At 39.1% G+C, this 22,146-nt stretch overlaps 1 protein-coding gene across 6 annotated transcripts in view; it reads right to left on the bottom strand.

The window, feature by feature from the left end:
* The window catches only part of LOC137020307 (signal induced proliferation associated 1 like 2), a 178,399-nt gene that overhangs the window by 98,241 nt on the left and 58,012 nt on the right, over positions 1-22,146 (bottom strand). For all 6 annotated transcript variants that reach the window (XM_067385630.1, XM_067385629.1, XM_067385633.1 and 3 more), the window contains exon 2: positions 9,643-11,393. In XM_067385630.1, coding sequence (XP_067241731.1) covers positions 9,643-11,032 — 1,390 coding nt within the window. In that variant the 5' untranslated portion in view covers positions 11,033-11,393. The remainder of the gene's footprint in view (positions 1-9,642; positions 11,394-22,146) is intronic.

Here is a 22,146-nt window from a genome sequence, read left to right as displayed (position 1 = left end):
TTATACAAAGTTATGATAGCAGGAGCAACCTGCATGATGGGAGAGATCTGAAAGCTCCTACTCAAACAGCCCTAATCCAACTCAAATCCAGCAGTGAACAACAACAAACACCCTCAGCAGTGACACTTCATCTCATCCTCTCGAACGGACTCATGAGGTTAAAGCCTAAAGCTGCAGTGAAGAGTAAAACAACATGACCACTGTCGACTGCCCAAATCTTCTCTAAAATCCACTTTACTAGACTCCTGCAGGAAATTCTCCAGCTTTGTTGTTGTTGAGCTGTTAAAGCTCCGCCCTCTTCTGGAAAGGGGGCGGGAGCAGCAGCTCATTTGCATTTAAAGGGACACACACAAAAACGGCGTGTTTTTGCTCACACCCAAATAGGGGCAAATTTGACAAGCTATAATAAATGATCTGCGGGGTATTTTGAGCTGAAACTTCACACACACATTCTGGAGACACCAGAGACTTATATTACATCTTGAAAAAGGGGAATTATAGGTCTCCTTTAAACTGTCTGACCGAATAAAAAGACATCAGCTTGTCCATCACCAACAGGAGGAATCGAGCTGAGCATGTTGCCATGATGATTAACAAGATGAAGTATTAATAACATTCATGCATTAATGCAACCTTCAGTGGGCATGTCACATCTTGCATCATCCCTGATCATGCAGCATCTTGGTCACGAAGAGGAGCAAATGGGGAGAGGAAGTTAATGGAATCAATGCTACTCCCTGGGTGATAAAAGCATCACGGAAAGTAAAGGTGTGAAAGCGGATAGTGGCTCATGGGAGAGACATGTTGACAGGTCTGTCCTTTACAGGTCCCTGAAGAGACGCTGACGGGGTGATGATCAGCTATGAAAGGTTAAATGGACTCTGACTGTTAGTCTGAAGTCAGGAAAGTCAGACTGTCAAAATAAAATCAGGATCACATGATGCTTCGAATTTAAAGTTATGCACGATTCTATTTATGCATTATATTTAATTCAATGCATTAAGGTTATGTATTCAATTTAATTTCAAGTTATGCATTTAATTTGAAGTAATATGTTATCAAGTTATGTATTCCATTTAATGCAATTTAAAGTTATGATTTGGGTCAATGACGTGACGGGTCATTTTTTTTATCCAAAGGACTTAACAATAATAAAAAACAAAAGATATGACATCCAAAGTATGTAAAGCCGGATGCACACTGTGTGATTTTGGCCACGATTTGGTCGTCTGAAACAAATTTTGAGAATCCTAAAAGATTCCTGTAATCCTAGGCTAAAATCTGTAGTTTCTGATCGCTAGTCTGACATGTTCACCAACAGCTGATTAATGACCGTTGCGATAAAATTTTTACATCTGGCAGTGTCAAAAGATTTGGAAATTTAAAACTTAAAGAAATTGACTTTTTAAAAAAAATCTTATAAAAAAATGTCAAAAGCAGTGTTAATTGATTATAAAAACCATATAATCTCATTATTAATACTATATAAAACTTCAACATTAATTATATCTCCATTATGTTTTATTTATCAATGACCCAATTACATTTAATTCAAAGTCATGCATTCAAGTTATGCATTAAATTTAATTCAATGTATTTCGACATATCCCAAACGCTCCTTTTTTTGACAAATCTGTCATCATTATTTGCTGGATTATTGACTTTATCTTCATTGTATAATCATCACTAAATTACTGAGTTAACTATTAGCAAGATGTTAGAAAATCTGCATTACTTGCAACATAGTTTAAAAAGAATAACTAAATAACTATATTTGGCTATTAGTTAAGAATTAACCAAGAGCCCATACAGCCAAAAAGTTGTTTGAATAGGGTCCATTTTGATTTCATTTTGAGTTTCAACTCCCTCCCTCTTTAAACGGCACTTAAAATAAATAGTTAAATGCACAAGACTAATCAGTGTCTTAAATATAACCCTGCACAAATGGAGGCACAGAGGCAATTGAGCTCTTCTGCTTGAAAGGTCTTTGGCGACACGGCAAGGCGGATGATTATCTATTTCCCAATAGAACGAGCTTGCTAACATGATTTATTGTCATATGAGCTGAGCTGTAATTTACTCATTCGCTATGGCTGGAAAGCCCGTGAACGTGCAGGACACAATCACAGCTTTCACCCACAGGCTGCGGCTCATTATTCAGCGTAGTCAAAGGAAAGAAACGAATTTCTCCATGGCAAGAGGTGAAGCAGCTGTTTTCCAGAGCTTAGGAATGGGTAACACAATCCTGTCCGGACTATGCAGATGTGCAGACATGCAAAAAAAGCAGTCTGACAGCCACTGACACCTTTTCAGTCAAACACGAATGACATTGTGCTGTATAAGTCGAAGTATCATTTGCTTGTTCCATTCCCAGACACGGAGAGGTGTTTTAATGAAGAGCGGTGGGACTGTGGTGTGAGGAGAGGGTCCCGTCACACCGCTCTCGGCATCACGGCTCCTCGGAGGGAACAGCTGCACCTCACCCTGTCTATTCTCACATGACAAATCACAGGCCAAAGACAGGAGAACATTCTCACACCTCAAACCTTGGCACAAGTGTTTCTCCTTTCAAAATGTGTAATAAACACCAGGCCTAACAAAACCTGCTATTGTCTCAGCCCCTAAATCACCAGAACAGCATCCAAAGGAGAAAATATTACAAAATACAAGATCTTTTATGATTTACACTGCACAAAAAAAAAAGACATTTTAAGTTTGTATTTTGTACTCATTTTCGAGTTAAAGGTAAAGTTCCCCCAAGGAAACAGAAATGATTTAGATTTAAAGGGTTAGTTCACCCAAAAATGATTTATCATTATTTACTTACCCTTCATGTTGTTCCAAACACGTAAGACCTTCGTTCATCTTTGAAATTAAGACGTTTTTTATGAAATCCGAGAGGTTTCTGAAGCACCCATAGTCATTGCACCTTTTAAGGGCCAGAAAGGTAGTAAAGACAAAGGTGCAATGACATTAGTGCTTCAGAAATGTCTTAAAGGTGCCCAAGAATGCTTTTTCACAAGATGTAATATAAGTCTAAGGTGTCTCCTGAATGTGTCTGTGATGTTTCAGCTCAAAATACCCCATAGATTTTTTTAAATACATTTTTTTAACTGCCTATTTTGGGACATCATTAACAATGCACTGATTTACACTCGGCGCCGCCCCTTTAAATCGCGTTCTCCCTGCCACATGAGCTGTCGACTATATTACAGCGCATTTACAAAGTTCACAAAGCTAATATAACCCTCAAATGGATCTTTACAAGATGTTCGTCATGCATGCTGCATGCATGCTTCGAATTATGTGAGTAAAGTATTTATTTGGATGTTAAAGTTTTATTCTGAGTGAATTTGAGGCTGTGCTCCGTGGCTAACAACTATTGCTACACTGTTGGAGAGATTTATAAAGAATGAAGTTGTGTTTATGCATTATACAGACTGTTTAAAAAATGAAAATAGCGACGGCTCTTGTCTCCGTGAATTCAGTAAGAAATGTTGGTAACTTTAACCTCATTTAACAGTACATTAGCAACATGCTAACGAAACTTTTAGAAAGACAATTTACAAATATCAGTAAAAATATCATGCTATCGGGGGGGCGCTAGCGAGCAGGCGATGGAATAGAACGTGTTTAGCTGAGCTCCTGCCTAATTTTTATCTAAGTTTGCATTTAAAACAACATATCTTCTTCAATTATCCCCAGCGCGATTTATAGTATATTCCTGAACACGCAGTGGGCAATGATCGAACCTCGGAAAGAGTGATGGCCTCTAAGCTCCGGAAATATAAATACAAAGGATCCTGCGATTCTAGGCCCGACACTCCCTCGACACAGAGTTCAGCTTCTGACCGTGACCACACACCGAATCCGCCAGACATGACCGATATGGAAGAATTGAAGCTACAGATCCTGACATCTTTAAAAGCAGATATTTCCGTAGTGATAAGAACTGAACTTAAGAACTCCCTCGCTGACGATTTCAACTTTCTAAAGAGCGAGCTACAAGCTGTCAGAACGGAAATTGCTAACAATGCGACGCTAATGCGCACTGACATTGAACAAATGAAAACTACCATTAAAGATATGGAAGGCAGTATGTCAACGTGGACGGATGAAGTGAACGAACTACAAGCCGTGGTGGGTACTTTAAAATCGGAATTGAAGGAGCTGCGAGACAAATCCGAAGACATGGAGGGGAGGATGCGGAGGTGCAATATTCGAATCGTGGGGGTCGCTGAGGGACCGGAATCGGCTTCCACGAAGTCGGTCTCTAAATTACTATCTGAGGTGCTGAAACTGGATAAAGAAGTTCTGGTGGACCGGTCGCATCGTGGTCTGAGACCGTTGATCCCCGGAGGGAAACCACGGGTGATAGTAGCAAAGTTACATTACTATCAGGATTGCGTCGAGGTCCTGCGTCGAGCACGCAATCAGGCTCCGCTCCAGCTGAACGGAAATTCCATCTCAATATTCCCAGATTACACTGCTAGTGTCGCCAAAGCACGGGCCGCATTCACGGACGTCAGGAATCTATTACGAGAGCAACAAGGTGTTCGATACGGCCTGCTGTTTCCTGCTCGGCTACGGATCACTCACAACGGCGCGGATAGAGAATTCCTGGATCCGGATAAAGCCATGGCCCACGTCAAGAAGTATATCGTCGCTGGGGATGACACCGGAATATAACAGATTTTTTTATTTTTTTTTTTTTTTTTTTTTTTTCTCCCTCTGTTATATAAATCTGGTGGGAAGTTTATGATTTACCTGTTGTGATGCAGTTAAATTCGTGATTTTGTTTTGCGATGACTGTTGTCATTAATGTTGTTATCTCGGTCAGGACAATTTGGGTAGGAGCTCTAGCTCTGCTTAGCTTAGTTTGCTTTAAGAGCTACCCGGACAAGCACATAATGTGTAGACTCAGTTTTGGGGGGTTCCTGGTTCATCATGTTCATGTTGATGACAAAGGTAGGGGTAATGTCAGACCATTTTCTTTTTTTGTATGTTTCTTGGTATATCATCCAATATTGAAGTCAATGTACATCAGGATATACTATTGTAACATTTTGTTCTTAGCTCCACATGACCAATATTAATATTTCTTCTCAAGTAAATGGTTGTTCAGTTAAACTGGTGAGCTGGAATGTTAAATCTCTCAACCACCCTGTAAAACGTAAAAAAGTGTTTGCTCATTTAAAAGATCTTAAGACTGATATTGCATTTCTTCAGGAGACGCATTTACGCGTCTCTGATCATTGCCGGCTTAGAAATAAGTGGGTGGGTCAGACATTTCACTCCAGCTTTAAATCTAAGGCTAGAGGTGTGGCGATAGTTCTCAGTAAAAATATACACTTTGTAGCGTCAAGTGTTGAATCTGATCCGAATGGGCGATTTCTAATCGTGGTGGGACATTTGTATGGGCTCCCTGTTATTTTAGCCAACATTTACGCCCCGAATTGGGATGATCACCTTTTTTTAGTAATTTCTTCTCAAAGTTGCCAAATATGGTAACGCATCATCTTATCCTCGGTGGCGACTTTAATTGCGTTCTTAACTCCACTCTGGATCGTAGTGCATGCAGAACGATTTCAATAACTAAATCAGCACATACGATACAGAACTTTCTTAAAACATATGGAATGGCTGATGTCTGGAGATTTCATAACCCTATCACCCGGGCATATTCCTTTTTCTCTCCAGTACACAACTCCTATTCTCGTATAGATTATTTTATCATAGACACAAATCTTGTATCGTCAGTTATAAAATGTGATTATGAAGCCATAATTATTTCAGACCACGGTCCATTGACTATGACGGTGCGTATTGATACCAAAGAACCAAATTACAGTCCCTGGAGATTCAATTCCACTCTCCTCTCAGATGAGACGTTTGTGAGTTATATCTCCTCTGAAATAGACTCCTTTCTTAGTGTAAATATGACTCCGGGAATGGCTGTGTCAACTATATGGGAAACGTTGAAGGCATATTTGAGAGGCCAAATTATCTCGTATTGTGCAGGTCAGAGCAAAACCAGAAAGGATCAATTAAAGAAATTGACTGATCAGATCTTAGAACTCGACTCTTTGAATAGCCTCTCACCATCCCCAGCGAGACTAAAACAAAGAATGTTATTACAAACTGAATTCAATTTGCTGGCAACTAAACAGGCAGAATACCTTATCTCTAAATTGAGGTGTAATTTTTATGAGTACGGGGAAAAGACTGGGAATCTTCTAGCTCACCAGTTGCGACAGCAATCAGCTCATCATATCATTTCGGAGATATGTGATGTTCAAGGCCTGAAGCACAGGGATAGTACAGAGATTAATTCTTGTTTTTATCAATTTTATCAGTCGTTATATACCTCAGACCCACCCTCTGACCTGTTGACTTTAGAAGACTTTTTTAGGAAACTTGACACACCATTGATAGACCCGGAAAAAGCTGCGCATCTTGACTCACCAATTACAATCTCAGAAATAGAAGCAGCAATCAGAAGTATGCAGACCGGCAAAACCCCAGGTCCAGATGGATATCCGACTGAATTCTTAAAATTCTCTACTCAACTTTCCCCATTATTGCTATCTGTCTTTGAAGAATCCTTGTTATCTCACTCTTTACCATGTACTATGCGTCAAGCAGTTATTTCTCTGATTCTTAAAAAGGAGAAAGATCCCTTAGAATGTGGCTCTTACCGCCCGATTTCGCTTTTGAATGCTGATACTAAGATCTTAGCCAAGGTCCTGGCCCGACGACTGGAGGATGCTCTTCCAGCGATCATTTCACCTGACCAAACGGGCTTTATTAAAAGTCGACACTCCTTCTTTAATACCAGACGTCTTGCTAATATAATTTATGGCCCCTCTCCAACTAATACTTCAGAAGTTATTATATCGCTTGACGCTGAAAAGGCGTTTGATCGAGTGAAATGGGATTTTCTATTCTTTACTCTTAAAAAGTTTGGTTTCGGATCTAGCTTTATATCTTGGATTAAACTTTTATATTCAGCCCCATTGGCTGCGGTACGTACTAATAATAACATATCACCTTTTTTTGAGCTAAAACGCGGTACAAGGCAGGGCTGTCCTCTATCGCCACTCCTCTTTGCAATTGCAATTGAACCCCTAGCCATAGCCTTGAGGATTTCTACTAATGTCAAGGGGATGTGGAGGGGGGATCTTGAACACAAAGTATCTCTATATGCGGACGATATGTTGCTGTACATTTCTGACCCATCATCAAGTCTTCCAAATTTGTTAAATTTACTTAATGAATTTGGTCAGCTGTCTGGTTATAAAGTTAATTATCAAAAGAGTGAACTTATGCCAATTGGCCCCATGACTCCAGACGTGCTCTCTGTTTCAATACCTTTTAAAATCACTACGACAAAATTTAAATATTTGGGGATTTGGTTTACGAAAAATTTCAAAGAGCTTTATAAAGCCAATTATCAACCTCTTTTAGCAAGTATGAAGCAGGATTTTGAAAGGTGGGACTCTTTGCACCTTTCCCTAGGTGGAAGGATTAACATAATTAAGATGACTGTTTTGCCCAAGTTTTTATACATTTTCCAATGTTTACCAATTTTTCTCACAAAATCTTTTTTTTGTAACTTAAATACTCAAATTACAAGTTTTATTTGGAATAAAAAACGCCCTAGGGCAATGGATAAAGTTTTACAAAGGCCCCGCAGTTTAGGTGGTCTTGCCCTTCCGAACTTTTTATATTATTACTGGTCGGTAAATATCAGAGCAATTCTATACTTACTGGGGGAAGATGAGAAAGCCAGCTGGGCACAGATGGAGAAATCATCCATCCGATACAACCCTCTATCAGTATTGTGCTCTAGGCTGCCACTGGCACATTCAGTATCTAGCCTTACACTCTCCCCAGTTGTACTACAAGCTATAAAAATTTGGTTTCAGTTTAGACGTCATTTTGCACTTAACAACCTTCCGCTTGCCTCACCTGTTGTACAGAACCACATATTTACTCCTTCTATGACAGATGCAGCGTTTGATATATGGTCAAAAAATGGCATTAGGTCATTACATGATTTGTATTTCAATGACACATTTGCCTCTTTTGAACATTTAGTCCAAAAATTTACTATTCCTCATACACACTTTTTTAGGTATCTACAACTTAGAAGCTTTGTGTCATCAAATTCAAACTGTTTCCCTCATTGCCCCGCCCCATCTCTCATTGATTCTATTCTCGAATACAGGTGTGGAGAAAAACAGTCCATAAGTAAAGTGTATGGACTACTTAATCTACACAATCTGACTGCCTTAGAATCTTTAAAACAAAAATGGGAAAAAGAAATTGAGGATCAGCTACCAGACGATGTGTGGCAGGAAGCAATCCGGAGAATACACTCATCCTCTGTAAGCCTCAGGCACACGATTGTCCAGTTCAAAATTGTACACCGTCTCCATTGGTCCAAGGACAGATTGGCTAAATTTAAAAGCGATGTAGACCCTAACTGTGACCGATGTAAACAAGCTCCTGCTACTTTATTTCATATGTTCTGGTCATGTCCAAAATTGCTAGAATACTGGGGCCAAATTTTTGAGACCTTTTCTAAAATGTTTGGTAAATTTATTCCTCCAGACATATCGACAGCAATATTTGGAGTTGCTAGTCTAGACAATAATCTAAGTAGATCCCAGTCTGATGTTATTGCTTTTTGTACACTTCTTGCTAGAAGGCTAATTTTGTACAAATGGAAAGACTCTTCACCTCCAACATATGGACATTGGATTAAAGATGTGATGTATAACATACAATTGGAAAAGCTGCGATGTTCTATGAATGGGTCAAATAAGAGATTTCTTATCACCTGGCAACCTTTGCTGACCTTCGTGGAGAACACTTCTGCTAAAAAAATATTCTGAATGTACATATTTGTATCTTATTATTATTATATTTTTATTTATTATATATATTTATATGTATGTGTGTATGTATGTGTATGTATATAACTTTCCTTTTTTTTTTTTTTTTTTTTTTTTTTTTTTTTGTGTCTGACTGTTACATAGGGTTGGGTGGGATGGGGGTGTTCTTATCTGTTCTGTATAATGTTTTTGTTTTTCAGTATCACTTGTTAAAATAAAAATAAACATTGAGGAAAAAAAAAAATATCATGCTATCATGGATTATGTAATTTATTATTACTCCATCTGCCATTTTTCGCTGTTGTTGTTTTTTGCTGTTGATTCGGCTTTGTGCAGCTCCAGACGTTAACTGGCTGCCCTTGTCTAATGCCTTTTATAATGTTGGGAACATCATGGGCTGGCATTATGCAAATATTTGGGCGTACACCCCGACTGTTACGTAACAGTCGGTGTTATGTTGAGATTCGCCTGTTCTTCGGAGGTGAAATGAGATTTATATAAGAAGGAGGAAACAGTGGGGATTGAGACTCACTGTATGTCTTTTCCATGTACTGAACTCTTGTTATTTAACTATGCCGAGGTAAATTCAATTTTTGAATCAAGGGCACCTTTAAAATGCATTCCAAAGATTGCATTGTGGGTTTGGAATGAGTACTTAATGACAGAAATGTCATGTTTGGGTGAACTAACCCTTTAACAACAAGAATGAACCCCATTTTTCATGCAAAACAATAAGGCTTACCTCTCCCATAGAAATATTTGTGGAAATAATACGCTCCCAGGTCGATATGCTCAATGATGTACCGCTTGACCTTTTCACGGTGGATTGCCTGGCTTTCCCGTGGCACCTCCAGGACAGAAACACCAGCATTGGTACAGTGGGAGCTCAAGGACGACTCAAAAGAGCAGTTTTCTCCTCCAGCACTGTAGGTGGTGTTGGTAGCCCTGGAGAGAGAGATCCTCCTCTCCCCCTCTCCACCAATCTCATTGCGAAAATGCGGGCAATTGAGCACCAATCCATTGCTCTTCCCATCCCCCTCATCCGCATCCAGGTTCTCCTTGGGATTGAGGTCTTCCCGACTTCCCAGCGGTGATTCGAACATGGATGGAGGTCCAGTAGTATTCCCACCCACTTGTCCACCTCCTGGGACTTGGTACTGCGAGGCGGCTGAAGCTCCGGTGGTGGTGTTCTTCCTCTGGCTGAGGCTGATGCGGTTGGCCACCGCTTCACTGATGTTGAAGAGGACACTCTGGACGTCATAGTGAGCGAAGCATTTCTGAAAGCTGAGCGGCCGGCGGTCATCCTGCTCGGTGGAGAGCCGCAGACCGTCGTTCTCGCTCTTAATAGTCCTCAACTTCCTGAACAGCGACGTCTCGGATGACTCCGACTTGAGACGACGCATGAAAGACTTCTCCCTTTCTCGGCTGTAGAGGAGGGAGCTGTCCACGTAGTCGTAGCCCGAGATGCGGACGATCTCACCGCGGGCTATCTGAGCAGCGGTCTGCAAGCTTGGGGAGAGGGTTGTGTCGTAACGAAGGAGCTCTGGGAAACCGACAGGCGGGGCACTGCGATGGTCCAAATTGTCAATCCGGTATCCTCGCAACATGGTAAAGAACCCATCATTCCCAAGGCCCTGGCGGTCAATAGAGGAAGTGCTGCCGTACTCCCGATGCAGCGAGGCACCAGTGTTGGGATTGACGGCGTTCTGGTCCATTATGTCCTCCGCATCAATATCGCTGATGGTCACGTCACTATTACTCCGCTGGCGAATGGGATGAAGCCCCTTCAAGGGGGATCGACTCAGAAGGTCACTCAGGGAATATTTTGTATCCGAATAATCAGGCTCCAATGGTGCTTCGCCCAAATCCGTGATCTCCACACTTTGGTCTGGCTGTCCGTTCTGGAAGGCCGTGATGACGCTCTCGTAGTTGGGCCCGCCTCGGCTTTCCCAACCCTCCTTTTTCGGGGGCCAGTCCGTCACCCTGGCTCGCACCCCCATTTTAGGCATAGCAGGCGTCCCGTTCGTTTTACCACCCCCTTCCAGCTTGCCCTGGGTGTTGGCCGCTGGATGTCCCATACTCCCATTCAATGCTTTCAGCTTCCTGGTAAACAATTCCTCAGATGACTGCATGACGTTAGAGAAGCCCTCAAGCGATGGAAGGTTTGTTTTATCGTCGATACCCACGGCTCAAGCTCATATCCTGCTTTCAGCTGCTTGGGAAAGCAAGAACTCAAGTCCCCTTATTGGTTACATTGTCATAGGTCACCCATTTGAGTCCCAGTCCAGCTATCTCAACTAGCTTAAGAGTTGTCTGCCCACATGAAGGGGCTCCTTTCACTCCAAGTCCATTTTTCTTCAGGAGTGACCAGTTTGATGAAAGACAGGCAGGACGACTGGGTGTCACGGACGACTGGAGCTTCAGGGGTCAGCTGAAACAGCTATCCTTTCACAGAGCTCAGCTAATTTAGGACGACAGCTGGAGGAGAGCGATCTGTTGGGAGCAAGGAGAAAAACAAAAGCACATTAAGGCATCTCACAGAGAACAGCAGAATATATTTATTCAGATACTCTTCCAAGACAGTGGGATGTCTTTCTCAAAACCTCCTTATGACCACAGAACAATGTAAGACTGTTAGATAAGTAGCAGGGTGTGTACCGCAAAACAGGCCTGATGACTCCTTCAAGAAGGTCTTCTCACAAAGAGATCATTTAAAAATATAAATGCCTATTTCTTTTGCTTACTTGTATTGGCCAAGTAGGGGTTCAAATCAGTCTTGTTAACCATAAGGAGAGATAAACTTAAGGGTACATTCAGTGGTTTTCATACTTGATTGTGCATTATACAAGGAGAACTCAGGAAAATGTCTTTATTTTCATGCCACATTTATTTGCTCTCACAAAGTACTGGCGCCCCTAAATGCATTGCATATTTATTGTATATGACCCGTGCTGGCAAAATGAGTCACAATGAGCATATTTTCAAAAATGGGTTATTGTTATTCTCACATTTTCTAAAAAAGCCTTCAAAATGCTGTATGATTTGTTATAAATGACTGAGCTACACCTGTTTGAAGTCGATAGAGTCAGTAAAGTCAGTTTTGAGAAATATCGAGTTAAAGCTTTCTGAAGGTTCTGAAACAAAATCACCAGCAACCAAACCTTAGAAAATCCCTGGTAATACCACAAAATTTGGCACAACCAAGTTAAAACCCATATTTGTAGGAAAAATATACATATTCAACTTTTTTTCATGATTCCACAATTGTTTGATTAACATTCATGAAACAGACAGCCTATATATTAAGACCTACTGTATCTCACGGATCTAATATAATGTTACACATAAGATGTTTTCCCCAACTGTTAACCAAATGATTACTTAATACATAACAGATAACAGAGTTTTTGAAATACTGTAATTCTGTGTAGATGTGTATATCAGGATTGTGAATATTCACAAAGTTGGAATTCTGCGCTTTACAATGATACCAAACTTGTGCTGAGGGATGCACCAGATGTCCAGAAGTGAACAGAGAAATACGACATTCTTCATGGACAAAGGAAAGGTACTCCTCTAAGAAATCGTACAAATAAAGATACTTTTAGATGTTTAATTGCTATTTGAAGCATTGGGATAGCTAGACAAGGGCTCATTTTTAATTAACATTATTGTGAAAACCTATATATATGCATTGCTTAAAAGGTTACTTAAAGGTTTCCAATGGGGACTTTCCAAGCATTTGAACTGAACTCGGCTATCATTTGTGGGTTGGGAAGGTGCCACTGATGACCTTAATGGGTTTTTCATGTTCATGAATTTCGTGCGAATGCCACATTCATGCATCCTGATATAATGTGCTATATAGAATCATGTTACATGACCTGACATTGCTATCAGCACACACACAAAAAAAAAATCCATTATATATTATATATTATATATAGCTTGACCTACAACATAAACGGTATGACCTTTTTTTCTGAACAGAACCACTAATCTTCATTCTATTTTCACTAGGCCTAAAAAAAAAAAACAGGAACAAGGGACAGTACATCCCATCTTCACTGTGTCCGACCTATTCCACGGTTCAGTTTCTCATGTACAGCACAACACAACTGAGAAACATTCATATTTGCAGGACAAACGACATCTGGAGGGGGAATTTGTTGACACATCAAGATAGATGAAATGTATATGCTGTTGTTTGAGGAGGAAAAACAATAAAAAAAACTAAATATAGTGGTTACAAATATACATACATTAAATAATATATAGGCCAGTGCTGCATGTTGTAATTTTATTATGATGATATTAGCATTATTGCAAAAGGCATTTTGATTAGCAACAAGCAAATTTTGAGGTTGACCCAAATTCACAGTTGGTGTAAATGCAACTAGGATTGAGAACACTGAATCTGGAAGGGAGATTGATGCCCTGGTTGTAGTTTTTGGATAAAAGAGCGTCTTCAAATGGTTATTTTTATTACTGTGAATTGATCAAAATCAAATTGCATGTAGATTAATCGACTGAATAATTGCATGAATCACAATATTTGCCAAGAAAAGCCCAGAAATGAGGATGAATCCAAATAAATTACATGATTGATTGAGGCAGAATAGATAAAAATGTCAAAATATTGTTTGAACAAAAGCCCATCACCGACCTACAGAAAACCATTTTGCAAATCTTAATAGCATCCTGGGCTCATCATTAAGAAAAACCACGGGATCATAAAGTACTTTGAAGAATTACTATGGTGGGATTTCTATGCGACTGAAATGAGAACAGCTAGCTTCATGTCATTTTCTGACTGCATTAGTTCACTTGCATCGACTTTTCTTACAGACTGCGTCCCCTTGGACTGTCCTTCACAACAATTCAAGCGAGCAGGATTTTGGATCCCAGTGCTGTAACCTAACTAACTGTTTTCACATTGAAATGCAGCAGCAGCAAAAGTGCTTCCTGAAATAACTTCATTAAATGAGACAGGCTTTTCTGAAAGGATGAGCAAGGACAAAACAGAGGGGCTCCCATTACGTAATCCCTTTTCACGTCGACACAATCATTAAGATACACACAGCAGGGTAACTGAGGAAAAACCCCATACACAAAACACTCAAGGACTACTGAACTGTGACTAAAAGTGTCTCCTTCAATGTAACGAGACTCAGTTGAATTCCAACTGAAAGATCCTTCTCCAAAAGCTCCTTACAAATCTAAACATCTGAATCCAAATGATGCCTTAAAGGACCAGTTCATCACATGCAAAACCCCGGCAATCATTTCCAAAGGCTTTTTGTGAAGGCCTCAATGTTAAAACACGTTCTCCTACAGCAGTTTTAATCATTAAGCAGATTTTAATGTCCAAAGAAACCTAAAATGAAGAAAATCACAAGAAATTCATCACACAAGATCTAATATTGCAAAGTTTCAAGATTAACCTAGTAAGAAAATTGCATAAACTAGAGAAAAATCAAAAACTAGGGATGCAGTGATATTCTGCACGATAAAATTAAATTCTGCCCAATTACAGTAAGCTGTCAATTATTTTAATAGCCAACATAAAAATAATTATATTTTAATATTCTACAAAAATGAATGGATAGATGAATGAATGAATAACTGAATAAAGTTACAATAAAAGACAAAAGTACATTAAAAATAAAACATTAAAAACTAAAATCAATAGTTTTTTGCTACAACTGAATTGAGCCATTATTAATGTATAGTATGAAAAAATTCATCTTGAGGTTTGCTAAATATTACATTTAACTGCTATTAAATTATTAGTGTTTTCTAAGATGCAAATGAAAAAAAAAAAAGGAAAAAGATCATGTACAATTAAAATGTAATACTGTCAGATAAATATATATCCAATAATGACCAATAGAGACAATTTATATTAAAAAAAATCTAATACTGGTCAATAACCGATGTGGTACCGAAATATTACTAGTAAAAATGTACAAGAGAAGAGGATAGTGGTCGACCGATATGATTTTTTTTATGGCCGATGCTGACACTTCCGACACTTATCGGCCTAAAGCTGATAATTAAAAAAGAAAAAAAGACAAATATTGTCCAATAATTGTCAGCAATGGCAATATAATGGTCAACAACTACAGACAAGTGGCATCTTTACCAGTTTCCATCTTCAGCAGATCAGATGGATGTTGGAGACTCGCTCCACCACAGAGGAACAGAGAGACGAAAGGTTCTGGAAAGTGTAAACATCTGCCACACACATAAACTACACATCATGGTGGTCTCTGAACCTATGAAGTCCATCTAGAACACAGACAATGATAAATGTTCTCCATCGTGTCTTTCTCTACAGGGGCCCCTGATTGCAGCACAACTTGGTGGTGGTCAGCAAAAATATATATCATCCCTATGACCTCTGACCTGCACAGGGTTTGTTTTGTGACTGGGCCTTCTGTGTGTGAAGGAAATCTGATAATGGGAGGTCTGACACACACACACACATACAGAGGTTTTTAACGAGAAAAACTCAGCAGTCATTATCTTTGGTCAACCTCCAAGGCCAAAGAAATGAAATTGGGGAGTGGGGGTGGTGGCTGCGAGACTAATTATAGCAATGAACTCATTTTCTGTCGCTGGCTGGGCCGTTTTGGTGTCTTTCGTGCGCAGCGGAGCCGTTTCGCCAGGTCTTAAAATAATCTTTTGACACGGTGGCCTGATTAGAGGCTGCGGGAGTATTAATGTGCCGTCACCAGGAGAACCCGGTGCTGTCAGTCTTCTTTAAAATTATATGGCACTGTCAGCGTTAGACGTGATCGCTGGACTCTGGGGAAAATATTACAAGAACATCGTTTGACAATGTTCACAGCATGTCCACATTTGCCATCATTTAATGCACATTTAAAGCTATTTATTTTTACTTTTTAATTTTTTTAATTAAACTTATTTATAATAAATCTCATTGTAGACATCGTGTCATCAGCGGCATGATTTTTTTTTGGGGTTTTTTTGGCAAAGATTTTGAGATTTTATTTGCTTTGGATATACTTGTGTACTATTTAGGGATGCACCAATATGAACATTTTGGCCGATACCGATAACCGATAATTCTTTATATTTGAAAGCCGATAACCTATAAACAATTTATACTTTTTGAGAGCCTGGTTACAAAACAAATGTCTCACCATTAAAAGCCATGTCCCAAGCACATAATTATAATGTTCTCATTATAATATTATGTATCTTATATGACAGACTTATGCTGTATGTTGCACTTAACTAGGATTTCAATCATATTTCAAGCAATTCAAAAACACAGTGCGCATCTGAAGTGTCTCAGCTGAAGGAAATCATCCATTATTTATAGGCTTTTATATATTGGCCAAATTTTCTTATCGGGCCGATAACGAAAACAATAAAAATGAACATATATCGGCCGATACCGATATGGTGGCCGATAGCATCCCTAGTACTATTATAAAGGTTTGTGGAAGGTTTGCACTCATAGCTAAATATTTAAAAATTGCACAAAAAGTGGATTTTTTTGGTGGATTGTACTTTTTAATGCAATACAAGACCTTGGATATGCAGGGCAGAAACAGCTGAATCCTGTGAATCTCTTGAGCGCAGGGGTCATTTCAAACCTCCTCGTCATCCAAACCCGCTCTGACAGGAGAGCTGTGCTGCAAAGTCAGGATGCTGGGAGAGAGTTTAGGCACTGTGGTTTAGTGTTATGCTGATTAGGATGAGTGCAAACCTAACCTAGGATTAAACCCACCAAACTCTGAAGCCCGTTCACAATACCAGCGAAATGCAGCAACATTTGTTTCAATAAAAAAGCAATTTCCAGTAACACAAGCGACAGGGACTGTTGGCGACAGGATGCAATGTGACAAAGATGAGATATGCTTAACTTAATGCAAATGAAGAGCAACTTTCAGGAGTGGCAACTACGGGTGCTCCGATCAGGATATTTGGAGCCAATCAGCGATCGCTGATTACAGGAATAAAGATCACAAAACAGATCTTTTTGAATCCTTCTTTTTATCATATAGAATTATTTATAGGGATGCTCCAATCAGGATTGTTACAGACATTCATTCAGGGCGTGAATTTAATTTTTGAAAAAGGGGGAAATCCCCCCCTTAGGTGACTCTTTTGGGTTGTTTTTTTTTTGTTTTGTTTTGTTTTTTGTTTTTTTGAGGGGGTAGGGGCCACTTTTAGACATTTTTCAAAAAATATATAATTATCTCACCTAAATGTTTGATCAGGCAGTGCATTTTTGTTTTTACACACAACACAAGCCTTATTTCAATCTCTGAATTGAATTCACAAAAAAGACAAGTAAACAGTCAGTAATAAAATAAGAACAAATGAACACCACCTTCTGTATTCAACTTACGGAAAAAGGTCAATTACACTTAGTTACAAAAGTTAGTCAAGAGCAGCGAGCATCATTAATGTCAATCAGACAACAAAAGATAGAATAAAAAAAATCAAAGACAGCAGCCAGATTATTAGGCTGCTGTCACTTTAAAAGCTGCATGGATCCAATGGATCCATGTTACACAACTGTTGACTTGAGACAAAACTGTGTTTATGTGCAAACTCATCAAGACGGTAATTTTGTACATACATTTATGTGTGTTTGTTCATTTAAGCACAATTTGCTACTCGCAAGCTGTTTGTGAGGCGGCCGTATGTGTGTGCGCTTCGAGTCGTGCATGAGCGCCAACATTGCCAGGTTTTCACAACAAAACTGCCCAATTGCTATTCAAAACTAGCCCAATCGGGTTTAAGGGGGGTCCCAAATAAAAAATAAATAAATAAATAAATCGCTTTCCAGGGGGTAAAATTCACGTTTTTGGCAGGGTTCCCCTGGTAAAATTCACATTCCAAGGGTCATGCTTTTTGGGGTCACTTCAACCCGCAGACATAAAAAACAACCAGTGGCAACAAAAATACAGAAATATGAATTGTACTTCATTATAATAATTTTACCCACGCCGAACAGAGATCATGCTGATCCTCTCACAACAGGTGTGCGTCTTTATGCGGCGTCAGCATGATATCGGTTTACGAGATCGGCTTTAATAGAGACCGCTAATCAAACTTCCCAAAGCGATTATTGGCCGATAGCGATCGGTAGCCGATCATTTGGAGCACTCAACCAATACGAGTGAAATCAGTGGAGTGCACGTGATCAGTAACTATGAAACTACTATGGAGGCAAGATGTAGGAAAAGTTTGTTTTAGCGGTCAGCAACTTTCCTATAATTTATGATATGTCTCATACAGCGGCACTCACCATGCTGAATCTGAGCTTAAAGGTGCCCTAGAATTAAAAATTTCATTTATCTTGGCATAGTTGAATAACAAGAGTTCAGTACATGGAAATGACATACAGTAAGTCTCAAACTCCATTGTTTCCTCCTTCTTATGTAAATCTCATTTGTTTAAAAGACCTCCGAAGAACAGGCGAATCTCAACATAACACAGACTGTTACGTAACAGTCGGGATCATTAATATGAACGCCCCCAATATTTGCATATGCCAGCCCATGTTGAAGGCATTACACAAGGGCAGCCAGTATTAACATCTGGATCTGTGCACAGCTGAATCATCAGACTAGGTAAGCAAGCAAGAACAACAGCGAAAAATGGCAGATGGAGCAATAATAACTGACATGATCCATGATAACATGATATTTTTAGTGATATTTGTAAATTGTCTTTCTAAATGTTTCATTAGCATGTTGCTAATGTACTGTTAAATGAGGTTAAAGTTACCATCGTTTCTTAATGTATTCATGGAGACAAGAGCCGTCGCTATTTTCATTTTTTAAAACTTGCAGTCTTTATAATTCATAAACACAACTTCATTCTTTATAAATCTCTCCAACAGTGTGTAATGTTAGCCGTTAGCCACGGAGCACCATCAAACTCATTCAGAATCAAATGTAAACATCCAAATAAATACCATACTTACGCGATTAGACATGTTGCATGACGAACATTTTGTAAAGATCCATTTTGAGGGTTATATTAGCTGTGTGAACTTTGTTTATGCACTGTTTAAGGCAAGCGCGAGCTCCGTGGGCGGGGAGCGTGAGATTTAAAGGGGCCGCAGCCTAAATCGGTGCATATTTAATGATGCCCCAAAATAGGCAGTTTAAAAAATTAATTAAAAAAAAATCTATGGGGTATTTTGAGCTGAAACTTCACACACACATTCAGGGGACACCTTAGACTTATATTACATCTTTTAAAAAGACTACGGCACCTTTAAATAGTTTCGTGAAACCAGACACTTCACACTGCCAGTGTGTGGGATTTACTGCCTGTATTATAATCCACCAGAGAAAGCAAAAATTGTAAGCTATAGCAATGTCTCTCCAACAATCATTCATGTCGATAGAGCAAACAGTGCTGGATAAGTTATGTGGCAAAGTTTAATGCATAGCATTTGCACAATAGTAGCTCATAATAGCAATGCTTGTGATAACAAGTGGTTGGCAAGAACCAGTCAGTTGTGTTTGAATAACACTCTCCACAACCAGACACCTTACGGCATGAAAAAACACTAAACGGCTTTCATAAATAATAAATGGCTGAATGCGAAAATGAGTTAATGAAACGATTCAGGGAGGCCTCCCTCTTCAAACTCAACTCACATGTACGTCATTCAACCAACAATGTTTATTTTTGTCCTTATTCAGGTTAAATAAAGAGATCACAGTCTATTATCTGAGAATACAAAACAACACACAAGCAATTTACACCTCGCTCAGGACTTTTCTGGTTTCAATCAAACTTCAAGCGCCGTTGTTTTAACCTTGAGGTGATACGGATGGCGATTATTAAATTCCTCACTCGCCGTCCAAAAAAAAAGGCCGGTAACGGTAACCAGACACTGGCATCTCTGGTTTCATAAACACTCGTATTTCTGCTTCAACAGAGCAGTTCGCAGCCTTGAAGGAGCAGATTAATGGCGAGTTGAAAACGGGCCAAACCTTCTCAAGAAAATTCAAGCAATTAAACTGTTAGGCCAGTTAATGTGTTGCTTTTATATTTAAGAGTTCATTATAAGGTTCTTGGAACTCATTCTCATCCTACTGACGGAGCTATTCTTAACGGTGCGTGTTTGTTTGGGTCGAGGGCCAAGTCGGGCTATCCTGAACACAGATCCAAATGGCCCCCTGAAACACACCCTTCCTTTTTATCTGCGGCTCATAACTCAGGCTTCTCGACGGGGAGGCGTCCACCACAAGCTGGCACTCAAATTAGCACCAGCGTGCCGCTCTGGACGTTACGAGTCTATAACCTCCTCTGTAATAAGACCGTCCCTCCGTCAGCCGGGCTCTTTGAGGCCTGCCACGAGCTACCGCTGGGAATTTAATAGTGAGTTTTTGTAGGGGAATCACACCCTTTGGTGATCAACAGTTGGTGGCTGAAAGAGATGCAGAGAGAATTTGCATTTTGTGCGAGAGAACGACCAGATTAGACAAGCAAAGAGATGCTGATAATGTGTCCTAATTAGAAATAAGAAAATGAGCAAATGTACCAAATTCAGTCACTGAAAGAGAAAAGCATCTGGTGTATTTTGACATCCACAAGCATGGAGAAAATGCAGTGTGCATTTTAAAAGATCCAGCTTTTGTTGGGTCTACTGACTACATGATGATGGATGATATATTGACGGAAAAAAATGCAAGTTTACAGCTGACATGGCACACACTTCTCTTGCAGAAATCGGCTGATGGCAACGGCATGAACTATCTAAAGTCTAAAGAAGAAAACTGGAGTCAAAATTCAAGTGAGTATTTGCATTTTCTCAAGTCCCCATTGATCTTTAATTATTGATTTATAAAGAGAAGCTCCCTGTGCTTTTACAAAGGCTGCAATGCTGTTCAATTAACACTATAGCTGAATTCAGAATCGCATACTATTTCTGTTATATATTTATAATGCAGAAATAGTAAGGACTATTGTGTAATTCGAAATTCAGTCTTGTGTAGTTAATGGCATTTAAGGAATCATCTCTGTAAGGTCATTCCTTGTTAAATCAACCAAATTTCAGAAACTTTCCTAGCTCAAAGTTTTGATTTTGTTCATATTTTTTCTGAAGAAAGTTAGTGATGAAAGCTGACATATTAAATGTCACATATGTATATTTACTGAGACACCTGAAATTTGAAGCACAATTACAGGGGGGTAAAAATGACTTTAAAAAGATGGCAGCATCATTATATTATCTTTACACAGAAATTGGAAGGTCTGTTAGAAAACCTGTTGACTTTAACAAAGTTTGTTGCATTAAATGCCAACGGTGACAGTTCAAAAGCTGTTTTTTTGCATAAAGTTTGCATGTCTGTAACTTAAGGAATATTAAAGATATCTTAATATGCTTTTAGGTTCTGGTTCTGAACAAACTTTTCTTTTGGTATCCATATTTTTAAGGCCCAATATGGTTCAATACCAGAGATATCAGGATCTCAATATGGCTCTAAGAGTAAATTATACAATTTTTCAGTGGTCAAAAACCAAATGTGGGTCACTTTCATACAGCTAATACTTTATTTATTTTAAAGAGGAATATCTGAAGAACAAATAATTTTGAAACTAGAAATGTATCTTTGTTTTATCAACACAATTGCATAGAACATGCTTCATTGCAGCATCGCATACGTTTAGAACTTAACTTATCTGTAAAATAAACAGTTTAAAATGTGCATTCAGCTAATCATTATTGAGTATCCAGGTGGTATAAACAAATAAAAAAATATGGAGTGCTCTCAAAGGATGCATTTATTTGTCATTTTAACTGATGAAAATGGAGAGTAAAAGAGTAGACATAAAAGATGTCTTATCCTGTGGCCCCCTCTATAGGACAGCATTAGTATCATAGCCAACGTAACTTAAGTAACTAGATATAAACATGTCAACAGTTTAAATAACCTGCTGAACAAGACAACTGTTGCTCCAACCATTGCTAGAAAAAAAAATGTAGAAGACAATAATTTAAACTAATGTGCACATTAGTGGCAATGACACAATTTCTGACAGATTTCCAAACACAACAATGTGTAAAAACAAGCTTGTGCATCTAGAAGCGTTTAACTTCTGTTACTCGAAAAACAAAGTTTTAGAGCCAAAGTATCCTTCATCCTCCGTGTACATGTCAAGTGTTTGCCCTTGCCCCCGAGCAGCTGGAACGGTCCCCTCTGAAATCCCCAGATGCCTTCCTTCTCCAGAAAATAGA

The sequence above is a fragment of the Chanodichthys erythropterus genome, chromosome 5, assembly GCF_024489055.1.
Source record: "Chanodichthys erythropterus isolate Z2021 chromosome 5, ASM2448905v1, whole genome shotgun sequence".
In the NCBI taxonomy this organism is placed as follows: Eukaryota; Metazoa; Chordata; class Actinopteri; order Cypriniformes; family Xenocyprididae; genus Chanodichthys; species Chanodichthys erythropterus.
This window is presented reverse-complemented; position numbering and strand designations above follow the sequence as displayed.